The sequence below is a fragment of the Strix uralensis genome, chromosome 16 (assembly GCF_047716275.1).
Source record: "Strix uralensis isolate ZFMK-TIS-50842 chromosome 16, bStrUra1, whole genome shotgun sequence".
NCBI classification, from domain to species: domain Eukaryota; kingdom Metazoa; phylum Chordata; class Aves; order Strigiformes; family Strigidae; genus Strix; species Strix uralensis.
Window position 1 is genome coordinate 19,510,714 of NC_133987.1, and position 20,798 is coordinate 19,531,511.

Consider the following 20,798-nt stretch of genomic DNA (forward strand, 5'->3'; position numbering starts at 1 on the left):
GCCAACGGCATCCTGGCTTGTATTAGAAATAGTGTGACCAGAAGAAGCAGGGAGGTGATAGTCCCCTGTGCTCTGCACTGGTGAGGCCACACCTGGAGTATTGTGTCCAGTTTTGGGCACCTCAATACAAGAGAGATATTGAGGTGCTGGAGTGAGTGGAGGGCAACGAGGCTGGGGAGGGGCCTGGAGAATAAGTCCTGTGAGGAGCGATGGAAGGAGCTGGGACTGTTTAGTGCGAGGAGGAGAAGGCTGAGGGGAGACTCATCACTCTCTACAGCTCCCTGAAAGGATGTTGTGGAGAGGTTGGTGCTGGTCTCTTCTCACAGGTGATTAGTGACAGACAAGAGGGAACGGCTTTAAACTGCAACAGGGGAGGTTCAGACTGGACATGAGGAAAAAGAGTTTCCCAGAAAGAGTGGTCAGAGAGTGGAATAGGCTGCCCAGGGAGGGGGTGGAGTCCCCATCCCTGGGTGTGTTTAAGGGTCGTTTGGATGAGCTGTGGGGGGATGTGGTGTAGGGGAGAACTTTGTAGAGTCGGGCTGAGGGTTGGACTCGATGATCCCAAGGGTCTTTTCCAACCTGAATGATTCTGTGATTCTGTGAGGCTGTCTGCAGTTCGTTTTGTGTTGGGGTGTTGGTTTGTTGGGTTTTTTTTCTTTTCTAAACTACCTGAAATCTTTGGCCTGTAATGCTTTTTTCTCCTTTTCTCCCTTAAAAACAAAACACAGTCTGCCCTATACTGCAGTATCCCTTACGGTCTCAGCCTTTGTGCTCTGACAGATGTTCCCTCATGATGAAGTGTCTGCTGAACCAAAGAGCTTCAGCACTGTAAGCTGAGATATTTTGGGTTCACTTCAACATGTTTGCAAAAAAAGAGAGCGTTTCTTTTTCCAGGGACCTTTAGTGTATTTTCATTTCTGTAGTTGCTTTTTCTCAGCCTGCTATGGACATACCCACGGCTGTTCATGACTGAATACTAGAATGCAGAATAGCATGTGTTCTTGCTCTGCTCGATGTAATGCGTCACCTTGTTGTTGTGGAAAAAAAAAATCCCAACAAACAAACAAAACACCTCTGTTTGCTGTAGTTTAGGAAAAGAAGGACTTGAGGATGATGATGACGACGATGATGACTTAGATGACAGCTCTGGAGGCAAACGGAGAATAGAAGTAAAAGCTCGTCAAGCATCTCATACCAATTACTTACTGATGAGAGGCTACTATGCCCCTGGAATTGTCAGCATGCGCAATCTGAGTCCCAGTGACAATATTGTGGTCAATTCCTGCCAGGTGAAGGTTAAGCTGCGATGTACACCACTTCCAGGAAGACTCAGCTCTCCAGGTTAGTTTCTGTTTGGCCAACCCACAGAAGTGGGTTGGAGCAGGAAAGATAGTGAATGCATCAGCTGAGGAACTTATTTCCTCTTAACAGGAACATTATTTTTTCATTACACATGCAGTTTGCCTTGTAATGCTTTCTCTCCTGATTTAAAACAAACAGGTGGTTGACTTATAGGGGCACCTTCTGTTGGTACAAGTCCTTGCCTGTATTTCACGTTGTGTGCAACTATCAATCCAAAGAGCAAGTCTGTTCTCTGCTCTGTTATCCCTTCTCCAGGACATTTTTCGGTCCCTTCTGCAAGTTAAAATACCATATTATGTCACACCCAGGCTCTCTTCTGAAAGAGAAAATAAAATCTTTCAGAGCTCCTTGAATGGAAATTCACATTTACTTGTCTCATGCGAATGCCTGAAATAGTGGTGTCCAGTCTCTGGCCTTTTACCTACAATAACTTAAACATTTTTATAATATTTAGAGTTTGAATATTTGTAATTTATCAGCACTTCCCCTTCTTAAAGAGCATCTTCATTTCAACTGTAATGCAAATGCATCCAGGAAAGCCTTTAGTTGTTCAGCTCTGTAGTTGGAAGGTCTAATTCTGTCCCTGCCCGTTTCTATTGCAGTTGTGGTAAAATAGAAATTCTTTCCCATATCTCTGCTGCCACACATGCCCTCCAGGTCTACTGAGCTGATGGCTCATTACAGTTTTCTCATTTTTTCTTGGCTGTCAAAGACGTGCAGCTGTCACATGAGCATCCCACAAGGCACGGTGCAAAGGCAGCCCGCAGATAAAAGCGGGGGAGCGGTAAGAACAGTGCCAGAGCTACCCTCTATCCGGGCCTGGGAAAAGGTGTTACACTACCTCAGCTTCGGAATACTCTGTACAGTGGGGGTCAGTTTTGTGCAGTGATGGACCTGTCTCCAAACACAGAGATGCTTTGTTATACTAATTATACTAAGACATTGTCGACTTGTAGTTTATATGATATTTGGCCAAAAGCTTTCTGCTATGGATCAGCTGCTTCAAATTATTTGTTTAGTAGGGTCCTCCTTAGCATTTCCTTGCCCTAGACTTTTCACTTGACCTTGTTCGAGAAAAAAGATGATTCCTCATTAATTTAGAGTTAAGCTGACCTCATGTTAGAGAATACCAGTAAGTCTACACTGGCTTTCAGCGATATTTCACTTTGCTGTGCAGGTAAGCCCTTGTAAACCAGCTTTCTCTTCTTCTGCAGGTCTTTTCAGAGACAAATATGTAAGGCAGAAAGACAAAAGGAAACTGCAGCAATGAAGATGGAAAACTGAGCTCTGTTTTTAATTCAGTAGTCTAGAACACCTCTAATCTGTCTCAGAATATTTATCTTTCTATAGTGTATTGCATAGTAACAACTGCTTCACAGCTTATACACTTGGTTTTTATTTGCTTTGCAGTTTCTTCTCTGCTTGATAACATGGTTGTGGGAGTCTCCTGCCTCCCTGAAACTTTTACCAGGCTGATAAAAGTCCAAGAAGAAAATTATGAGGTGGATCAGTTTCTTCATGAGTGTACAGAACGTTATGGCTATAATCCCAGAGATGTGGCTGCTGTTTTGGAGATCCGTAATGCAATAGAGGCAACTTCCCACTTTGGAATTTGCAAAACTGAGCTGAGCAAACGTTTCTGCAGCTATGAAGAAGTGGAACCTGAACGCACCAGGAGCTTGGAGCAGTACATTCAGGTGGTTTTACAGCCAGCTGCTTTCCATACATTAATGTTTGCATGCTTGATTAGGACATTATTCCCCTTGAATAGGACAATCTTCCAGGCTGTAGGAAACAAATATAAATTGAACAAAGCTATTTATATTAGGCAAGAGATCACATACCAATAGCTGATAGCAATCTTGCCTCAAAGTTAGGAAAGCCAAAAATTAAAGCAGCACTCACTCAAAGATAGGAGTGAACTGTTTCAGAAACCTAGAGGTACCAACATTCACCTTTTGGAAGCAAAATACGCTTTCCCAGTTACATTTTAAGTTAAACAAAAATGTCTTGTGCTGTAATTTCAGTAGAGTTTGAGGGGTAAAACATCTTTTCAACTTCAGTGCAGTAGGACAGAAAATTGAATACTCTACTAAGCTCTTCTTCTTTCTTTGCTGCCAGTTAAAGATGGCAATTTCATGATATTTGTTTAAATTGACGCTTTCCAGTGAAAGCTCCTGAGACAATTTTTGTGTTTGTGTTTTTTTTTTTTAATAGGATCTCATCGAGATGCAGCAGGTTTTAGAAGTAGGAGGCCATGCTGTAAGACTGGTTGCAATAATATTTGCCAAGCCATGGCTATTACATTCAGTATGCTTGAAGAATAAACCAGATGATTCTGATCAGCAAGGTGCAGACACCACTCTCCCAGATGTACGACAGGACTGCCTGCCATCAGATCCAAAGAAGGGAGAGGAATGTTTGCGAGAGGGGGAGCAGCTGGGAAGAGGCACACAATCTGTCAGTGATGAAGAACCCCCAAGGAAGAGATGCAAGATTCAAAATGATGTCCTTCAAGATGGCAGTCAACTCTGCCAGGGTTCACAGAGTGATTTGAAGAGTGCAAATGAAAATAACATTGATGCAGGTGTTGCTAGTCCTGTTACAATGAAGGAAGCTTTAATCACGGATGAGGAAACAGGCTCCCTGGGAGGGCAGACAGAACACCTAGCCGAACGGCCAGCGTGTGCTCCAGATGCTGTGAATGTGGACACTTACAAGGAACAAGATAAATCTTGTTCTGAAGACAAAGAACTTGAAGTAGAGAATGATGAGCTCAGCACTGAGCACAAGCAGCAGATCGCTAGCCTTGAACAATCAGCCAGTGAGCAGGATGATGATCTTTCCTACTTACAGGAGAACCCAGGAGTCTCTAAAGGTACGTAGGAGCACTCTGCATCCAAGAAATATGGACTAGCTCATCACCAGTTGATCCCAAACAGGTAGTTCCATTTTATAAGCAAATACTAGATTCTTTCTGAAGCCATACCAGAGAGAGAGGTTGCCATTTCTCACAGACAAAGCGGCATAACGCTACTTGATCTGGAAGGTCTTGGAGGTTTCAAATACATCAAAGATTCCTTCCTATGCCTACTGATGGAACGTTCATGACTAGTCTGGAAATGTGTTTTCCTTAGAAACTTTGTTTCCATGTCTTGCTCTTCTCCAAAAACATATTTGGATCTGAAGGTTCTCATCTCTGGCTTCAGTCCAAAGGCTAGACATCTCTAAACCTAGAAAACACGGTGCTACTGGTGTACATCAGAATGCCCATGACTGAACGTTGTAAAGTCATTAAAGCATTCATCAGAAAGCAGCACATGCCAGCGAGAAGATTAATAGCCTCGTTTGTAACCCAATTTGACTTCATTTTCATTTACTTTTTACTGCCAGTTTTCTTTCTTAATAGCTAGTAGTTCTTGCCAAGCTTTACATTAAGTAGGTTGTTGAAGATTTTATTTTGTGTTTGTTTTTATCAGCTCTGATTTCAGATTGAATCACAAGCTAACCGCTGGTGTGGTGTTTTGCAAGATCTGCCGTTACCCACGTTTAGAGCTGCAGAGTCCCACGTGACTCAGTGCAGACTGATCCGTAGCATCTTGGAGCCTGGTATTGTTTAATTGGAGCCTTCCTGCAGGAAGTAGACTCAGGGCTATCTGAACAGCCTAGACTTCAGCAGTTCTTAACATGAAACTACTAAAGGACTGTTTTGGATTTAACTTCCTCTACTTGTTTGTAACACAGGAGGGGAAAAAATAGTAGTTATGTTATCAAGCATAAAGTTCTTAACAGTCTTACTGGTGGAGGCCAGCTGAAGAGTTTACATGGGCTTAAGCCAAAGCTGTTAGCCTCTGGGTGTGGTAGAAATACCTACATTAAGTAATTGTGTAAATTAAAACCCATGACCTAATGCATAATGGAAGTTGCAGAGACAACCTTCACTTTGAAACTGAACCCTGCTGAAATCTTGAGTTTGCATTCTCAAGTCTGCAGCTACTCGGACTTGTGCTCGGCTTCCATACAATTACCAGGAGCACTAAAGTTAAACCAACCTGTGGGAGTGCTTGCAAGCTGAGCCCTGCACAGCTGTCTGTGGGAAACTCGGGTCTTTCGGTCCATAGAATTACCTGTTGTTCAGCCATGTCATCAGACTTCTAGGAATAAAACTTCTTGCTGTGATTTGGGAATGGAACCACAAAACGTGTGGTTGCAGCAGACAGAGGTGGTTGTGAGAAGAGATGTAGGAAGGAGCAGGCTGCGGACAGGGAAAGGCGGTCAGAAGGGAAGCTTAGAGCTCCCCGTACAACTGAGAACAACACACGGTGTAGTCTGCTTGTGTTATTTTTTAGCATAAGCTGTGGCATTTTACAGCTTAGCCATCTTTCCTTCCACTAGGTAAAGAGTTTGGGTTAATTAAAACTTATGTGTTCTTTCCTTTCCAGGAAGTTCTGTGACAGATGTATCCCAGGCAGCCAGGGACCGGTGAGTAACAGATGTGTGCAGAATAACTAAACACACAGCACCACCAGAATAATATCGGGAAGCAAATGATTTGGAAACTTTAGTTTTATGCTCTAATGGGCAGTGAGCATTGACGATGGAGAAACCCCACGTTTTCCTCCAGTTACTCATGCTCATATGCATGCTGAAAAAATTTCTCTGATACGTGCTTTTTCCCAGAAAACAACTAGCTCCAAATATCAGAGGAACAAAACTAATGTTATTTCACAAATAAGTCCAGTGCCAGAAAGTTTTTAGCTTCCATGTGCCCAGGAAAGGTCTGGAGAAACTGCAATGTGGGAAATGTGAATTTTCATGCAGGGTCTGTCTTTTAACTCCGAAATGCTGAAAATGAGGAATTTCTTTCCTATCTGAGCACTGTTGCTGCACATTGCAGGTTGAAGCAGGTCTTGGATAACTTCTTGGATAAAGCTTTCCTGGTCATCAAGACTCAGGGTACCTGTTGGGTGGTATAATGGTGCTAAAAGTGCTTCTCAGGTGGTGAACACCTTGTGTGAAATACTTCAGGTCTGTGGAACTGTCTAGTAGATTAGCAGCGGTCTGTGCTCAGAGCAACTACAGAATTCACACCTAGCGTGTCAGCAGACACTGGCAGTGGCTCTAGTAAGAATCTGTTATGCAGAAATGACGATGATGGGAAATCCAGCTAGAAGAGTCATTCCTGACAGAGCTGAAGTTAAATTGTCTTTTGCAGGGCCTGCGAGAACGTCTGCTTCATTGGGAGACCGTGGAGGATCGTGGATGGGAATCTGAATAAACCTGTGTGTAAAGGGATGATGGAAGCTGTGCTCTACCACATCATGACAAAACCAGGTGTAACGGAAGGCATGCTGCTGCAGCATTACGTGGGGGTACTGCAGCCTGTTGCCGTCTTAGAGATACTGCAGGTATGCGAATCATCAGCTGTGTGAACGTTAGTCTGGTTCAGCTTCCACACCTAAGAGTCAGCCTCTACTCTGCTAGAAGTCCCAGGAAAATGGGACTGTGAATGAACCATGAAAAATAACCTTCTCCCTTTAGTGTAAATTAACCAAAGCAAGTTACTGTTCACAATGAGGAGGGAAGGAAGGCTGCTTCGCCCGTCCTTGAAATTACTGTATTACTGATTTTAAAATCTGAAATGGATGCACATGTGGTTGAAATTCTAGCTGGTTACTGAAGAGTGGTGGCTTCTCGCTGTGAAATAGTAAGTTGGACTGTTTAATGCAGTGTTAATCACCACAGAGTTTATCTTCATTTCCTTACGCACCTTTCAGGTGAGTGGTCTCTGACGTAAGAATCAGACTGAAATGTGTCTGTGCTAGACAATACTATAAATAAGACCTCCTGTCCTGACAGACCTGCTTAAAGGTGTACATCCTTAATTCTTAAACAATACATGGTGAGAAAATTTGAGTTTCTCTTTTTTTTTTTTTTCCCACATCTTGAAGTTTGATTGCTACCACTGCTACTTTGCAAGTGAAACTTTGATGTGTATTTTTTTTCCTGAAAGGATTCAAAATCTTAACTACAGCAGTAATACTGCAGTCCCTCCTGTAAGCATGACTTCCCCTACTAACGCTGGAAATTAATACTCCGGCATATGTATGCCACACTTCTGTCCAACGGCTCACACATTTTGGTAACAATGCAAGTTGTTTATACTACCAGTCGTGCACCGAGCGACGTCCTGTTCCCTGGGTGTCCCTGCACAGCCTGCCCCCACGTCCTGCGGCACAGCAACGCTGCCCGAGGGGAGCTGGGGTAGGGACAGGTTTCAGATGCAGCAGTACAGAGTGTATAGTGGTGAGGCGTGCACAGGTGAGAGAGCAATACACATTCCTAGGCAATTTTAATAAAAATCCACAAAATCAAGCAATTACCTGTACATCTTGCAGACTGGAGAACTTGAATGTAACTTTTCTACCAATAAATTTGATAAGAACTGGTTTTGAAACCACAGAGAGAGCTTGTATCTGCAATATACCAAATATTAGTAAATCTAGACACATACGTATGTAAGATTACTGAATACACACCAGATGTTTTCAGCAAATAGAGCACATAAATTTCCTTGTTGGGTGCTGCTCTGGGAACAAATACTAACCCACTAGCAAGAGCTGACCCGGAAGTCTGGGATTTACATCTCTACCAGCCTTAAATTATTTGTAACTGGTCCTAAATGTTGAGACCTGTTGTTGAACACGTGTTCTGTGTCAGTAGCCAGATGTCAACCACTGTGCCGAAAGTAACAAATGAGCATATATCCAGCTGTGTGAACTTGCTCTGTTGTGCTGTAACCTTTGCCAGCCCCATGGTCTCCTGAGGGGGTGAGGTGAAGCTGCTTTTAGTATAAATTGTCTAACGTTCCTGAGAACACTGTAGGTAGAACAGCACTCAGTGCGGGTTTTTTTGCGGCAACTCAAGCTAAAATATGTGAATTTTTCTGTAGGGTCTGGAAACTCTTGGTTGCATCAGACGATTCTACATGAAGAAGCCGTCCCTGGTGTCGCTCTTTTCTCAGCCAGTTATGGAAGAACAACTAAACAATCCCAAACTGAGCGAAACCCCAACAATCTACTATGAGCCTACAATAGACTGTACTCTCAGGCTGGGAAGAGTGTTCCCCTGTGAAGTGAATTGGAATAAGTGGGTGCAGATCATCCCTGTATAAGAGGTAAAGCTGAGTCACATTAAATTGGTTTAGCCTGTAGGAGTGAGTGTTAATGCAGATTAAATGTTACAGTTTGTGCTCCATGTTTTTATTTATTTGTCCTTTTTTACTTTTGAATGTATTTAAACTCAGAATAAAGCTTAATGTTAAGACACAGGTAATATTTGATCCTACTTTAAGTATATTCTCTTTTTACCAATAATTGCTTGTAGAGCATAACAGTTCAGTTTCTGCTTTATCTTACGGGGTCTTCACAGGTCACAGCAAGGGTCCCTCTTTTCCCCCCCCCTACGGCTACAGTGCTAACACTTTACCTTTGCTTTGCCTCCTGTTCTGTTGCACAGCAGCTGGCTGTGCTAAGGTTTGGTAATTATTCTTTAGCTTGGTTAACTTCAGCTCTGTCTCTATTTTAAGCTCAGGTTTCCTGGTGTACATGGCATTACTTCATTGCGTGTGCTTCTAGTGAAACCACTGCACTGTGCAATAAGGGCCCTGCGGCCCCCCCAGTGCCACAGCACTGACGAACGCCCTTTTCTGTCGTTTCCAGCCGTGTAGGGCGCCCTGCCCAGGTCAGGCTTTAAAACAATCACACAGCAGCCGCTTACTTCCACCCAGCGACACGTTTATTGCCAGAGTAGACACCCACGGCCCATCCCCGCGGGACCTGCGTGCCCACGGGCGAGGCTCTGCGGAGGGAGCGCGGGCTGGGCTCAGGCCCCGCGGCCCCGGGGGGGTCCCTCAGTCCCGCCACCGGTGCCCGCACTGCGCGTTGCAGCACTTGTAGAAGGTGGTCATGGGCTCGTCGGCCGAGCGCGTCTGGATCTGCATGAAGTAGGCGCGGGGGTGCTCGCACTTGGGGCACGGCTCTGCGGGGGAGGCGCGGTGTGGTGAGGCGAGGCGAGGCCCGACCCCCCGCCCCGGCCCCCGGCCCGGCCCTACCTGCGGTGGAGTCCACGTTCTCCCAGGCCGCGGCGCCGCCCAGCACATCGTCCACCTCCTTGAGCCGCGGGTACTTCCTGCTGGTCACCTGCGGGGGGGAACGGGGCTCGGTCAGGGCTCCGTGCCGCCGCCCCCCCCCCCCCCCCCCCCGCCCCGCACCGCCCCCCCCGCGCCCCGGCACCTTCCGCGTGACGTTGCGCACGTAGGGGCAGGTGGTGCAGGCGAAGCGGTGGCAGCGCGGCCCCTCCTCGGCCACCAGCACGTTGCCGCAGGCCGGGCAGAAGAGCAGCATCGCCGGTTCCGCCGCGCCGGCCGCCCCTTCCGGCGATGGCGGCGGAGGCCGAGGAGGAGCTGGCGCACGCCGAGGTGCTGGAGCTCTTCCAGGCGGCGCTGGCGCGGCTGGTGCAGGACCCGCTGCTCTGCGACCTCCCGCCGCAGGTGGGGCCGGGGCCGGGGGCCGGGCGGGGCCGGCGGGGAGCGGGGGCGGGGGGGCTCAGGCCCGCCTCGCCCGCCTGCCGCCACCGTGCCGCCCGCAGGTGACGGCGGAGGAGATCGGCTCGCAGGTGGCGCTGGAGTACGGGCAGGCCATGACCGTGCGCGTCTGCAAGGCGGACGGCGAGACCATGCGTGCGTCCGGGCCGGGGGGGCGGCGGGAGGAGCGGGCCGGGGCGGGCCGCTGACGAGTCTTTCGCCCCGCTGCAGCCGTGGTGGTGGTGCAGAACGCCTCGGTGCTGGAGCTGAAGAAGGCGCTGCGGCGGCACGTCCAGCTGCGGCAGGCACGGCAGGGCGGCGTCCAGCACCTCAGCTGGTGAGCGGGGCCGGGGGGACTCTGGCCGCTCGCCCCCACCTTCATCGCTTGGCCGGCGGCGCCTCCTGCGGCCCCCCCTAAGCGTTCTCCCCCTAGGAAGTACATATGGAGGACGTACCACTTAACCTACGCCGGAGAGAAACTGGCGGATGACAGGAAGAAGCTGAGAGAGTGAGTAATCAGGTCTCTGGGGGCTGGAGGGGCCTCACCAGCGTCCACCCGGCATCTACACAGGCAGGGCCGGCGCGGGACGCGGTGCCCTGGCTCGGATGGGTCCTGCGCTTGAAACCGAGTGGGAGACGGGCCCAGCGCCGCACACAGCGCGGGGACAGGCCCTGCCCTGAGAGCCCGAGCGGCCGTCAGGACACGGAGCCCTCGGGTAGTTCCTCAGCCACAGCCGCCCTGCGCCGTGTTACCCGATTCAAACCCCACCGAGGCACTTGGGCGCGCTGCCCCTTGGCCGTCCGTGCCCAGCGCCTGCACAATAGCTTACGCTTACTGTGTTTGTGCCTGGGGTATCCTGCAGAGACAAGATTAGTGAGAAGAAGCATGAGCGTGAGGGGAGTGGAACGCAGAGAAGGCCAGGGATGGCATCACGCGTGTGCAGCACACTAGTTCTAGGGAAACAGGGAGCACTTGGGGAGCAGCCACTCAGCAGAGGATGGGGGCACATTATGGGGTGGAAGGGACCTCTGGAAGTCATCTAGTCCAACCCTCTGCACAGGCAGGGTCAGCTGGAGCTGGTTGCTCAGGGCTGCGTCCAGTTGGGCAGTGAGTATCTCCAGGAACACAGACTGCACAACCTGTTCCAGTGCTCGGTCACCCTCACAGCGGCTTGGCTGAGCCACTGAGGTGAAAGGAGGATGGAAAAAGGTAGGAAAGAGGGTGAAAGAATGTCAAGCAAAGAACAAACTAAGGATAAGCGTGTTGGGCTCTGGACCTGCTCAGCCACCTACCAGAGACAATCTAGTAACAACACTGACAAGTGACTCCCGTGTTTCCATGCCCGTTCTCAGGGCAAGGAGGCGCTTCTGAGCGTTCTAGCTGTTGCACACAGCAGTGCTGGGTATGCCAGCCTGCGTGCGGACCACCAGGAAAACTTTGTCTGAAGTATTAAAAATTTAGCAAGACAGCCCTGATCAAAGCTGGCCTCAGAAGACTGAGCCATGGGTAACAGATGTTGCATTTAAGGGGGTGTTGCAGATAAAAAGGCAGATGATCAGATCCGTCAGTGCTGGCAGTATGTTCTGTCTACACAAGTGAAAACTTTAACTTGTCCTGCATTAGAGAACAGAATGGGATCGTAGGCGTCCATCCTCCCCTGGGAAGGACGCAGCTATAGGATATCAGAGGTTCCTGGGAAACTGGCAAACAGCAAAACTCTCTGTCCAGGTATGGCATCCGAAACCGGGATGAGGTCAGCTTCATAAAGAAGCTTCGGAAGTGACCTGTCAGGTAAGCCCTGAATATCCGTTGAGAGCAACCAATTCTTCCTCTTCCTCGGGCCTTAGTGTTGAGGCTCGTAGCAGCTGGTGTTGGTGCTCTCTGCTGTGTAGCAGAGCATTTCTGAATGCCCATGTCTGCAGTAGGCTTGTGCCCTGGCTGTGGTTATTTCCACACTCTGGTTGTGTTTGTGCTTCTCTTGGGGCAGGGAATGATAACTCAGCTACTTCAGTTAACGTACATCAGGAGCAGCCACAGCAACACTGTGGTGCTGGCAGCAGTGTATCTTTAACCCTGCTTCATGGTTAGACTCTGAATCTGCTCCCACACTGTCTTGAGACTCATTAAATGCAGTATCCCTTTGTTTGCTGTTGTGATTGCGTCTAGGACCTTGCTTGCTTTTAGGCTTCTTGAATGCCTGGAAATCGCTGTCAGGAATGTGGCTGGGTGCTAACTAATCACTAGGGTGCAGGGCTCTGTGCTGCAGGCAGCTGCCATCACCCTGGTCATGTGGGTCCTTCCGTGTGCCTCAGACCCATACACAGTGACTGTTCTCCCACCCCACTCCTTCTGCTCCTGTACTGTTCAGAGCACCTGCAGCTAACAAACCGCACTGTCCCAGGGGCACACATAAAGGCAGCAAGCAAGCACAGCATGCTCTTTGCTGTGCCACAGTGAGTGTATTTTGAGCCATTTTTCTCAATTACTGCAAGCTGTATGGAGTTAGGAAAAGGGATGTGAGCTTACACATCCTGTAGTTTTTGACTCCCAGTTTCTGATTTATAGAAATGAGTTCAACGAATTCGTTGTTCTCAGAAGACAAGACGCACCACTGGACAACTTTTGGTCATGATATTTCTGTGCAGCTGATGCATTTATGAACACTTCAGCACAGGCAGCACTAGTAGCGTGTGTATTTACCTGTTTGTAACCTATGTTGACATAAGTCTGGTATATGTTGCTATTTTTAGAAACTTGTGCACACAAACACAAGATGTGGCCAAGACTCTCAAGCTTAGTAAGTTTACAGTTTTGTTTGCTTCTTCTCTGCATCTGAAAACACAATCACAGTGTCTGAAGAGCAGCAGTAAGAGCAGCTTTTGCAAATGCTTGGGTTTTTGTTTTGTGGCTCCAGCTACCTGGGTTAGGAACTGTTGCTTTGTGACCACTGTAACTTTTTTTTCTTCTTTCAACGCTGCCACATTTGCAACATCCAGTGTAATGAAATGTGCTGTAACAGAAGCCATCTGCCCCACAGTGCCTCTGGCCAGCAGCCACCTCTGACACCGGCTGATGCCCCCCGGACTGTCCTCGCGGGGTGCTGTGGTGATAAGAGAGCCCAGCACGCAGCGACTGTTGTCACTGCCACCCGTTTTCTTTCTTTAACAGAGAGCAGAGAATCCAGCCATACCAAGACCAGACTGTGGATTCAGCACTTCCCTGGAGGAAAAGGTTGTAACATTTCAAAGAGAAACCAACTCCAGTTGAATGGACATTCTCATGATTTTTGCAGGTGCTATTTGAAATGTCTGCCTCTGAGCTGTATGTGGAATGCGCCTTCAGTGATTAAAGAGACCCTGTAGTTTTCTGAGGCTTTTAAGGCCCTTATTTCCAGCTGCAAATCTGCATCTGACTGTTTCACATGGTAGAAAAGATTGATGGTACTGGTACATGAAACAGCATAGGTGAGGTGAAGTAACAAACGTAGCCACAGACTATGCAGAACAATTAACAGTAGCTAAAACGCTACCTTACCATTTAATCACCACCTTAGCAGTAGTAAACAACTCTGGTTAAAAATGTAGTATTGAAACTAGTGTAATAAAAATAATGGCAGCAGAAAAGGTTCAATACAATTGAACAAGGCACAAATGTTCTGTTTTCAGAGTCTTCTGAGATAAGGCAAAACATGCCTGCCAAGTGCTAAGGAGACAGTTTAAATTAACCACGGGCAGGGTTAGAAGTGTCATTGGATTAGAGACTTTGTCCACATGGAACTGGCACAGCAAACGCAAAGACAGTCCATCTCCAGTGCCTGCTCGAGAAGCCAGTCTTTGCCTTTCAGTGGAGCTGTGCATCCAGGTCGTATTTCTCGCAGAATTTGTCTGTGAATGGTATACAAGTAAGGAACTCGCACCACTCGCACTTGATGGGGTAGAAATAGAACAGAATCACAAGTCCTGAGAAGAGTGCAATGAAGATGAGCTGGAAAACTATAATTTGGCATCGCTTCCTATATAAATCAAACTTCCCAAAGCTAATGTAGGGCAGGAAGGCAAAGGAGAGGAAGAAACCACTGATAAATCCTGAAATGTGAGCAAAATTATCAATCCAAGGCAGGAGGCCAAAGGCGAAAAGAAAGAGCACCACAGCCAGCAGCTTGAAGAAAGCCCTCCATGGGCGTGCCAGGATTTGCCAACTCTGGAAGAGCTCCACAAAGAGACAGGCCAGAATCCCAAACTGGGATCCTGCAGGGCCAACCTGCAGAAGAAGAGCAGTACAGGTAACATCAGGCACGTGCCATCCGCCTGGCTTCCGCAGCCAGCTCCAGGCATCGCACTTAGTTGTTACTCAACTCCTTGTTCAGTGTTTCTTGGGAAGGAGATGCTGCAGCCTGCAGCCTGTAACTTCATCCTTGTAATGGGGTTCAAGGAGTAAAGGGGCCTGGTTTGCTTTAGGATCAAGGTAGCTGTGAAGCCAGCAATCACCAGAACAGACTTTAAGGAGGGCACTTCTGGTTTAAGTCACCAGAGGGGAGAAGCCCTTGAAGGCAATCTCCTGGCTCCCCCCACCCACCATGCACTTTTCCTCCTTGAAGGACCTGGAAGACAGTCCTCCAGGTCCTGCCATGCACTTCTCAACTGAAGCTGGATAGTCACATCAGATGTCTCCCGCTGTGGCATGTGGCAGGGACAGTCCTGGACAGTCTGGGGTAAAGGTGAGCTGTGCTCTTTGCCCCTCTCCTGCCTGCCACTCACATGTGGAGGGGCTCTGGCAGCAGCTACAGCTCTCAGTTCCCAGCCTGCCCGGGGCCTCTCTTACCCTGTGGTTGGACAAACCCCCCATTCACTGCGAGCAGCAGCCTTCCTACTGCAGCCAGACCAGGCCAGTCACTTGGGAAGCCCAAGGTACTCTGCGGGATGTTGCTGCTCGACAGCTAGATGATGGTGTGATGCTGTCTTCTAGCTACCAATCTGCACAAGGCACGTGCTGCAGAGAAGAGCCCAGCTCTGGTGTCTCTGCCTCTGCCAGAGGGGCACAGGCATGTAGAGAAGGCTTGTGTTCAGGGCAAGTTACCAGGACCCTCGTCTGCAGGTGACCCACCTCTGCTCTGTAGGGTAGAAATATTGCACTGGCAAGGTTCCCAGTGATGCCACTGAGCAGGTAGATGATAGAGATGCGATGCCATCCTGCCAGCTTCTCTAGGTCCCGCAGGATCGTCATTTGGAAACAGATCGAAACCAGACAGTGCAGGATCCTGCCAAGTTGAGAGTACAGGAGCTGAAGCAGCAGTCACTGAAGTCACCCCTGTGCTCGTGTTCTTCGGGGAGCCTTGCTGAGAGCTCCTGCTCTGGCCTTGCCCACGCCTCTCATCTCCCTCCCAGAAAACACAGCACGGTAAACCTCAGCAGGGACAACAGCTCAGTACCCCGTGTCCCCCAGGGAAGGGACTGCCAGAACAAGCTTCATGCCAACCCCAGGGTTCAGAGTTCCCCCAGCCGGATTGTGGGAGTTTTAACACCTCTGCTTACCCAGCATGGAGGAAAAGTGAGAGCCAGAGGCGGTAGAACTGGTCAGGGACTTCTGGATTTAGGAAAGGGAGGAGCCCACAGACGTCGTCCATGCAGTGCACCTGGGGCAGAAGCGGGGTTGTGAGCTGTGCCAGCCAGCACGGCCCTCACCAGGGCCAGGGCAGAGACTGCTGCTGGCTCTGAAAGAGGGGCTGTCCCCTCTCAGGTCCCAACCCTTGTCTCCAACAGCAAGTTACACACAACCCCACCCATTCCCTGCGGCAGCTTCATACCCTCATTCTTCACCCCAGCACACGCACAACTGAGACATCGGCATCTGCTCGCCCGTGGAACAGGCAGGTTGTGTTCTCCTGCTGCTTCCACAGTGGTCCCGTGTCCTAAACTGCCACAGCCCAAGTCCTAAACTGGTCTCCAAAGAGGGACCGAAGCAGCCAGCTCTGCCACTACAGTCTGGATCGGCAGCTTCCCCTGGGCTCAGCATGGGACGGGACACAGGACTCCCACCTACACCGCAGCACAGTCACCCCCAGATCTTGCCAAGCTGCTAAGGGGAACAGGAGGGAGAAGGGCAGCCCTACAAATCCCCAGCTCCACACTTACCTGAGAGCAGAGTGTTGCCTCCTCATGGAAATAGCCCCGCATAAATTCACAGTACTCCCGGGAGGTTATTTCACACCTGGAGGAGGCACAAGTAATCAAAATGAGGAACAAGTCACAGGTGGAAAGCACAATGCACCATCCTGTGCCCTCCCTCTCCCCACTCCCTCTAGTCTCACCCCAAGTCTGTCTGTGAGAACCAATGCCTTCGGCTGCCCCTGACGTGCTGTAGTGTCTCTGCAACGAGCCCAGTGCCAGCGAGCCCTGCCTTGGAGCCCAGTGCCACTCTCCATACACCCCACTTGCTTCTGTCCCACAGGCACTTCTGCAGACTAATGCCCTGCACACAGGGGCTCCAGAACAAAGGCTAAGCTGAGCTATTTACAGCTGAGAAAGAACCATCAGAGTCTGGGCAAGCCGTGTATCTGGGGCTGACAGAGTGGAAAGGGGGGCCGAGGCCAAGAGTGTCCTGGTTATGACTTTCAGGGACAGAGAAACTCCTCGGGGCAACAGTGATTTTTCTCCCTAGCAGGGAACGCCAGGCCCAAGCACTTGGTAACTACTCAAGCTGAGGAGCAACGTGAGGAAGAACAGCATCTTCCTGCTTGGCAAACCCAGAGCAGGTCGTTTCCTGACATATCCTTGAGTGCTCAGGGACTCCAGGCTGGGGCCAATGTAGCCTGTCAGGACCAAGCTGGCCACTCCCAAGGAAAAGTGCACTCCCAGAAGAAATATTTAATCCCTTGGGATTTGAGTCCCTCCAAACTGCAGGACCAGTTGAGCGAGACACCCTGCTGCACTGAAGACTCAGGCTGGCTGTTATCCCCTGCTCGTCCCAGAGCCCTGTCCCATCTGGGAGACCTGTCATGGCTCCCTGTCCTTTCCAGCAGGGCTCTGGGCTGTGTGTGGGAAGGACAAGGAGGACAAATGGCTGTGTCCACAACCCGAGAAGGGTGTCCTGTGTCCCACTCCAACACCCAGCCCCTCTCTACACAGGTAAAACTCGTTACCTTCCTTTGGTCCCAATGCAGCAGGGCCGGCCTGTAATCACACAGTCCATGTGAAGGTGGTTGGTGTAATTCCCAGCACTGTTTTTTGTGCAGATCTGGAAAACGACAACAGGCTGCAGTCAGACAGCCATGGCTTTGCTTGCTGCCTGCGTAAAATCAAAACAGCCCCTTGGGAAGAAGCCAGTCCCGCAGACCCAGGCCTCCCTCTGACAGCAGGATGGTGCCCGACACCCCATCTGCCTGAGCCTCAACCAACACCTCACCGCCGAGGGATGAAAACAGCCCCGAGGCTGAGCCTGTCTCCATCACCCTCTTACCCTGGCAGGGCCCAGGGCTTTAGTTGGCACAGGGGAACTTATTTGATATTAGAGGGCTTTGAGCCTTGGCTAGACAAAGCCATGGCTGCCCTCATCTGGTGTTTGTGACAAGCAGGAGGCTGCATCAGAGACTGCCCCCCTTCCACCAGCACAGCTGCGGCTCTGCACAGTGGGGTGCAAATGCCATATTCCAGCTGCCCATACAGGCTCTGTGCCACCAGCGATGCTCACCGGCCATTTGGTGATGTCATCTGGCCACTCATGCGGCTCCATCGAGGCTGGCTGCTCACACACCCTGCAGCAACAGAAAGCAGAGATCAGCCTGAAAAATAACTTTCCCCAGCACCAGGCAGGATCCCCCAGGGAGCCACCACACTGTCCCTGCCCCCAGGCTGGGTCCCACAGCTCCCCTCTGTCCCTGCAAGGGGCTGGTGATGCGCTATTTCGGGTCAGCCAAGGCTGAACAAAGCCACAGCCTCCTTCCAGCGAGCAGAGATCACGGCTTCCGCACAAAGGCAGCGTCCGAGGGCAGGCAGCTGCCCAGCAACTTGCTGGCCCCTTTCCAGGTGGACACAAGGGCAAAGGTGGGCATTCAGCTGGTATCAGCTCTCAGCACCACGGTGACCAAGGGCAAAGGTGTGCTGTGGCACCTGGCAGCACGCTGGGGCAGAGGTGTGCTGGGAACCTGACTGCTGTACCCCAAGAAGGGAGCCTGTGCAGGGAGCAGGGGAGAAAGGGGAGAGGGCTGAGGAAGGACCCACAGCTCCCAACAGGCCACTGTGCAGGTGGGCGGCCAACAACAATGGAGAGTAGGGGCGAGCAGAAATATGGTCACGCTCTGTCTGAGCCTCCTCTGCAGCCGTCAGGGTCAGGTCGGGACATCGCCGCCCCCATGTCCCTTGGTCTCCAGAGCAGCTGCTGTCCCACCCAGCAATCAGCTGGCCTGGACTCCAGGCCTCTCTGACTCTAGTGTCACAGCAGCCCTGTCCCCCCTGGGATGGCAGCCAGGCCAGGCAGGACCTACCTGGGGTCCTGATGACAAACAGACCCAAATTGCCTCTTGCTCCCTGCCAGCATTGGTGTGCTGGGGTGATGGGGCCACTTCACCCACACGGCCAGCGTGGACTGCAGGAGAGAGGAGAGGTGTCACCATGAAGCCCAGGGTAGGAGAAGCATCAACATAAGTGGCCCTGAGCCTGAGGGACAGCACGGAAGGGGCCACCGCACTCACCGAGCACTCCTCCTCCGAGGTCTGCACACAGCCCGACTTGTCGTTCCGCACGCAGCAAGCCGAGTGCTTCTCCTTCTCCCGCTTGGCGCTGATGAAGCTGTGCACTTGCTGGTCCTGCCTCATGCACGGTGAGAACTTGGCCCCCAGGTGGATCAGGGCCTCCTGGCAGAGATGGAAACAGGCAGCTCAGCCAAGGGGCAGGCCGTGATGCCTGGGGCTGAGCAGGCTGGGGCTGCTGAGAGGGGTACCCCTATCAGCACTGAAGGGACCAGGGACAAGTCCTGCATGATGAAGCCCAACACACACCGGGATTACTCTCAGTATTTGCTTTGAAGAAGGCAAGCTCGGAACAGAAGTTCAGGGATTTCCTTGCCCATGACCTCCAAAAGGTGAGCACCGTGGCCAGGAAAGGAAACTTTGGGACACAACAGCCTTTTCCAGGGGGAGCGGCATCAGGAAAGCTGTCACACACCATACAGCTCCTGCATTTTCTCTAGCCCCACTCTTGGCTTTGTAGGAACAGGGTGCAAAGCAGGAGTGCCAAGGTCCATCCCAGCCTCCAGGCAGCCCGTTCTGCAGGGTGATTGGGCCGGGAGCACCACTGCACCCTGCCAGGGACAGCAGGGCCCCATGGGAAGCCCAGCCAACGGCAGCTGCTGGCACCAAGCTTCAAGCAGCGGAAGACTCTGGTCCCTGGGGCAGCATGGCTGCAGCACCCTGCCAGCCCACCAACAGTCCCAGCCAACAGCACTCACTGAGCTGGGGCCGATCCAGAAGTTTTCCTGCTGAACGTATTTGACGTTTTCATAAACCCCTCTGTTTCGCAAGACCTGCAAGGAGAGAAAGCGAGAGCCCCATGAGCTCCTGCCCACAGGGCCAGCAGGGCAAGTAGCCAGGGCTGGTGAAAACAGCACCCAGGATGAACAGAAATCCGCCCGGCCAATGACTGGGCACACGGTTCCCTCACACCAGTCTTTTGCAGGATCACAGGTAAAAAAACCCATCGAGGCGTGGGCACCTTCATCTTAAGATTTCATTTAAAATGTCTATCTCTGGCTACTTCAGCTTTCAAGAAATCCCAGGGCCTGCAGACCTGGGAGTGGCTTGAGAGCCTGCAAAAAGCTTCACATAGCTCAGAAGGATAAGCAGCACCTGCCGGCAGCGTAGGGCCAGGCGCTGGTGACATTGCTCTGAAAGCTGTCAGACACGTAGGTGAGAAGCTCCCCAGGGCATTCCCTGCACAGAGCAGGGATATGGCTGATATGTACCCCAGAGACCTTTAACAACACGTGGGAAGGCCACAAACAGCTTCAAGGTCAGCTCTCAAAGTCAGACAGGTCAGGTTTGCTCCTGGCAGAAGCAAGATCCTGCAACTGTTGCAAAAACTTAAGTTTGAAATATTTCCCTGCCATGAACATTCTTCTGGTCTCCACCAGGAGGGGAACAAGTTGTCTGAAAGGGCTCCCAGCACAGACACGACCAGAGACTGCGAAGAGCCCACCATGCTTTGTGCCAGATATAATTTGATGGCAAGAGCAGTATGGCTGCAGGAGGGAAGAGAAGGCGGCGTGGGGGCTCACAGAGATGCTGCAGGCAGCCCCCCAAGGCTGGACACCCAGCATCCAGCTGTCAAGGCCCTCAGGCAAGTAGCCAGTATGCTGAAGACTACAACACAAGAGCCAGCAGCTGAAGGCCAAAACAAAATCACGCTCCAGGCAAGTCAGGGGGATTTACTTACTGAATCAACAGTTTCGTGTTGTGAGAACCCCACAGGGGCGATGCCGTAGATGCACACAGCAAGGATGGTGATGAGTGAATGCACAAAGGTGACCCAGTAAGTGAAGAAAGGCCTGGGTGGAGGGAAAGGGAAAAGATCAGAGGCAGAAACCCAGGCATATTACATCTACTCACAGAACACAGAAGAAAAGCTGCTGTTTTTCCCCAGGAACCTTGGCAGACTCTGGGGTACAGGGCCAAGATCACCTAGGGATGCACAAGACTGGAAGCAGTGACCTGAGGTCTTGCTGGCAGACAGACCCTGTTTACTCTCACTCCCCCATCACACTGGACAAGCCACCCTTTCCCAAGAAAACATCCATGAGAACACGTAACTCCAATGCCTAAGTGTGCTGCATGTCTGAAATAATGACTTTAGGGGGATGATC

The 20,798-nt window shown here is 50.7% G+C and overlaps 4 protein-coding genes across 10 annotated transcripts in view; 2 read left to right on the top strand and 2 right to left on the bottom strand.

The window, feature by feature from the left end:
- The window catches only part of GTF3C1 (general transcription factor IIIC subunit 1), a 44,460-nt gene extending 35,763 nt beyond the window's left edge, over window positions 1-8,697 (top strand). For 2 of the 3 annotated variants that reach the window (XM_074885822.1, XM_074885823.1), the window contains exons 32-37: window positions 1,088-1,341; window positions 2,773-3,059; window positions 3,580-4,240; window positions 5,805-5,844; window positions 6,578-6,770; window positions 8,315-8,697. In XM_074885822.1, the coding sequence (XP_074741923.1) occupies window positions 1,088-1,341; window positions 2,773-3,059; window positions 3,580-4,240; window positions 5,805-5,844; window positions 6,578-6,770; window positions 8,315-8,536 (1,657 nt within the window). In that variant the 3' untranslated portion in view covers window positions 8,537-8,697. Of the gene's footprint in view, window positions 1-1,087; window positions 1,342-2,772; window positions 3,060-3,579; window positions 4,241-5,804; window positions 5,845-6,577; window positions 6,771-8,314 lie in introns of those variants that run through there. The other variant, XM_074885824.1, reaches the window with a different exon arrangement.
- Window positions 8,698-9,141: 444 nt separating this feature from the next.
- POLR3K (RNA polymerase III subunit K) lies at window positions 9,142-9,875 on the bottom strand. Its single transcript, XM_074885817.1, has 3 exons — window positions 9,657-9,875; window positions 9,476-9,563; window positions 9,142-9,402 (listed from the first exon to the last, which is right to left on the bottom strand). The coding sequence occupies exons 1-3, from the start codon at window positions 9,765-9,767 to the stop codon at window positions 9,275-9,277; spliced, it is 327 nt and encodes a 108-aa protein (XP_074741918.1). The 5' UTR covers window positions 9,768-9,875; the 3' UTR covers window positions 9,142-9,274.
- On the top strand, window positions 9,728-13,313 carry SNRNP25 (small nuclear ribonucleoprotein U11/U12 subunit 25). 3 transcript variants are annotated; one of them, XM_074885815.1, is made up of 6 exons: window positions 9,728-9,913; window positions 10,012-10,102; window positions 10,178-10,283; window positions 10,380-10,454; window positions 11,676-11,738; window positions 13,116-13,313. In XM_074885815.1, exons 1-5 carry the CDS (start codon window positions 9,803-9,805, stop codon window positions 11,728-11,730), a joined length of 438 nt encoding a protein of 145 aa, XP_074741916.1. In that variant the 5' UTR covers window positions 9,728-9,802; the 3' UTR covers window positions 11,731-11,738; window positions 13,116-13,313. The 3 variants fall into 3 exon arrangements, with proteins under 3 accessions (XP_074741916.1, XP_074741917.1, XP_074741914.1); XM_074885816.1 differs by having other exon boundaries at window positions 12,513-13,215; XM_074885813.1 differs by lacking the exon at window positions 11,676-11,738.
- Window positions 13,314-13,449: 136 nt separating this feature from the next.
- The window catches only part of RHBDF1 (rhomboid 5 homolog 1), a 38,762-nt gene continuing 31,413 nt past the window's right edge, over window positions 13,450-20,798 (bottom strand). For all 3 annotated transcript variants that reach the window (XM_074885812.1, XM_074885810.1, XM_074885811.1), the window contains 10 exons: window positions 20,372-20,483; window positions 19,389-19,463; window positions 18,634-18,795; window positions 18,427-18,527; window positions 17,634-17,697; window positions 17,086-17,180; window positions 16,079-16,154; window positions 15,479-15,579; window positions 15,051-15,204; window positions 13,450-14,207 (listed from right to left, as the gene is read on the bottom strand). In XM_074885812.1, the coding sequence (XP_074741913.1) occupies window positions 13,788-14,207; window positions 15,051-15,204; window positions 15,479-15,579; window positions 16,079-16,154; window positions 17,086-17,180; window positions 17,634-17,697; window positions 18,427-18,527; window positions 18,634-18,795; window positions 19,389-19,463; window positions 20,372-20,483 (1,360 nt within the window). In that variant the 3' untranslated portion in view covers window positions 13,450-13,787. The remainder of the gene's footprint in view (window positions 14,208-15,050; window positions 15,205-15,478; window positions 15,580-16,078; window positions 16,155-17,085; window positions 17,181-17,633; window positions 17,698-18,426; window positions 18,528-18,633; window positions 18,796-19,388; window positions 19,464-20,371; window positions 20,484-20,798) is intronic.

What these genes read in the sequence shown, in the direction of transcription:
- SNRNP25 (XM_074885813.1), top strand. Translation starts at nt 9,803, where the DNA reads ATGGCGGCGGAGGCCGAGGAGGAGCTGGCGCACGCCGAGGTGCTGGAG. An exon ending in TCTGCGACCTCCCGCCGCAG is followed by an intron (nt 9,914 to 10,011) that starts GTGGGGCCGGGG and finishes TGCCGCCCGCAG; the next exon opens with GTGACGGCGGAGGAGATCGG. An exon ending in GGCGGACGGCGAGACCATGC is followed by an intron (nt 10,103 to 10,177) that starts GTGCGTCCGGGC and finishes GCCCCGCTGCAG; the next exon opens with CCGTGGTGGTGGTGCAGAAC.
- POLR3K (XM_074885817.1), bottom strand. Translation starts at nt 9,767, where the DNA reads ATGCTGCTCTTCTGCCCGGCCTGCGGCAACGTGCTGGTGGCCGAGGAG. An exon ending in TGCGCAACGTCACGCGGAAG is followed by an intron (nt 9,564 to 9,656) that starts GTGCCGGGGCGC and finishes TCCCCCCCGCAG; the next exon opens with GTGACCAGCAGGAAGTACCC. An exon ending in GAACGTGGACTCCACCGCAG is followed by an intron (nt 9,403 to 9,475) that starts GTAGGGCCGGGC and finishes CCTCCCCCGCAG; the next exon opens with AGCCGTGCCCCAAGTGCGAG.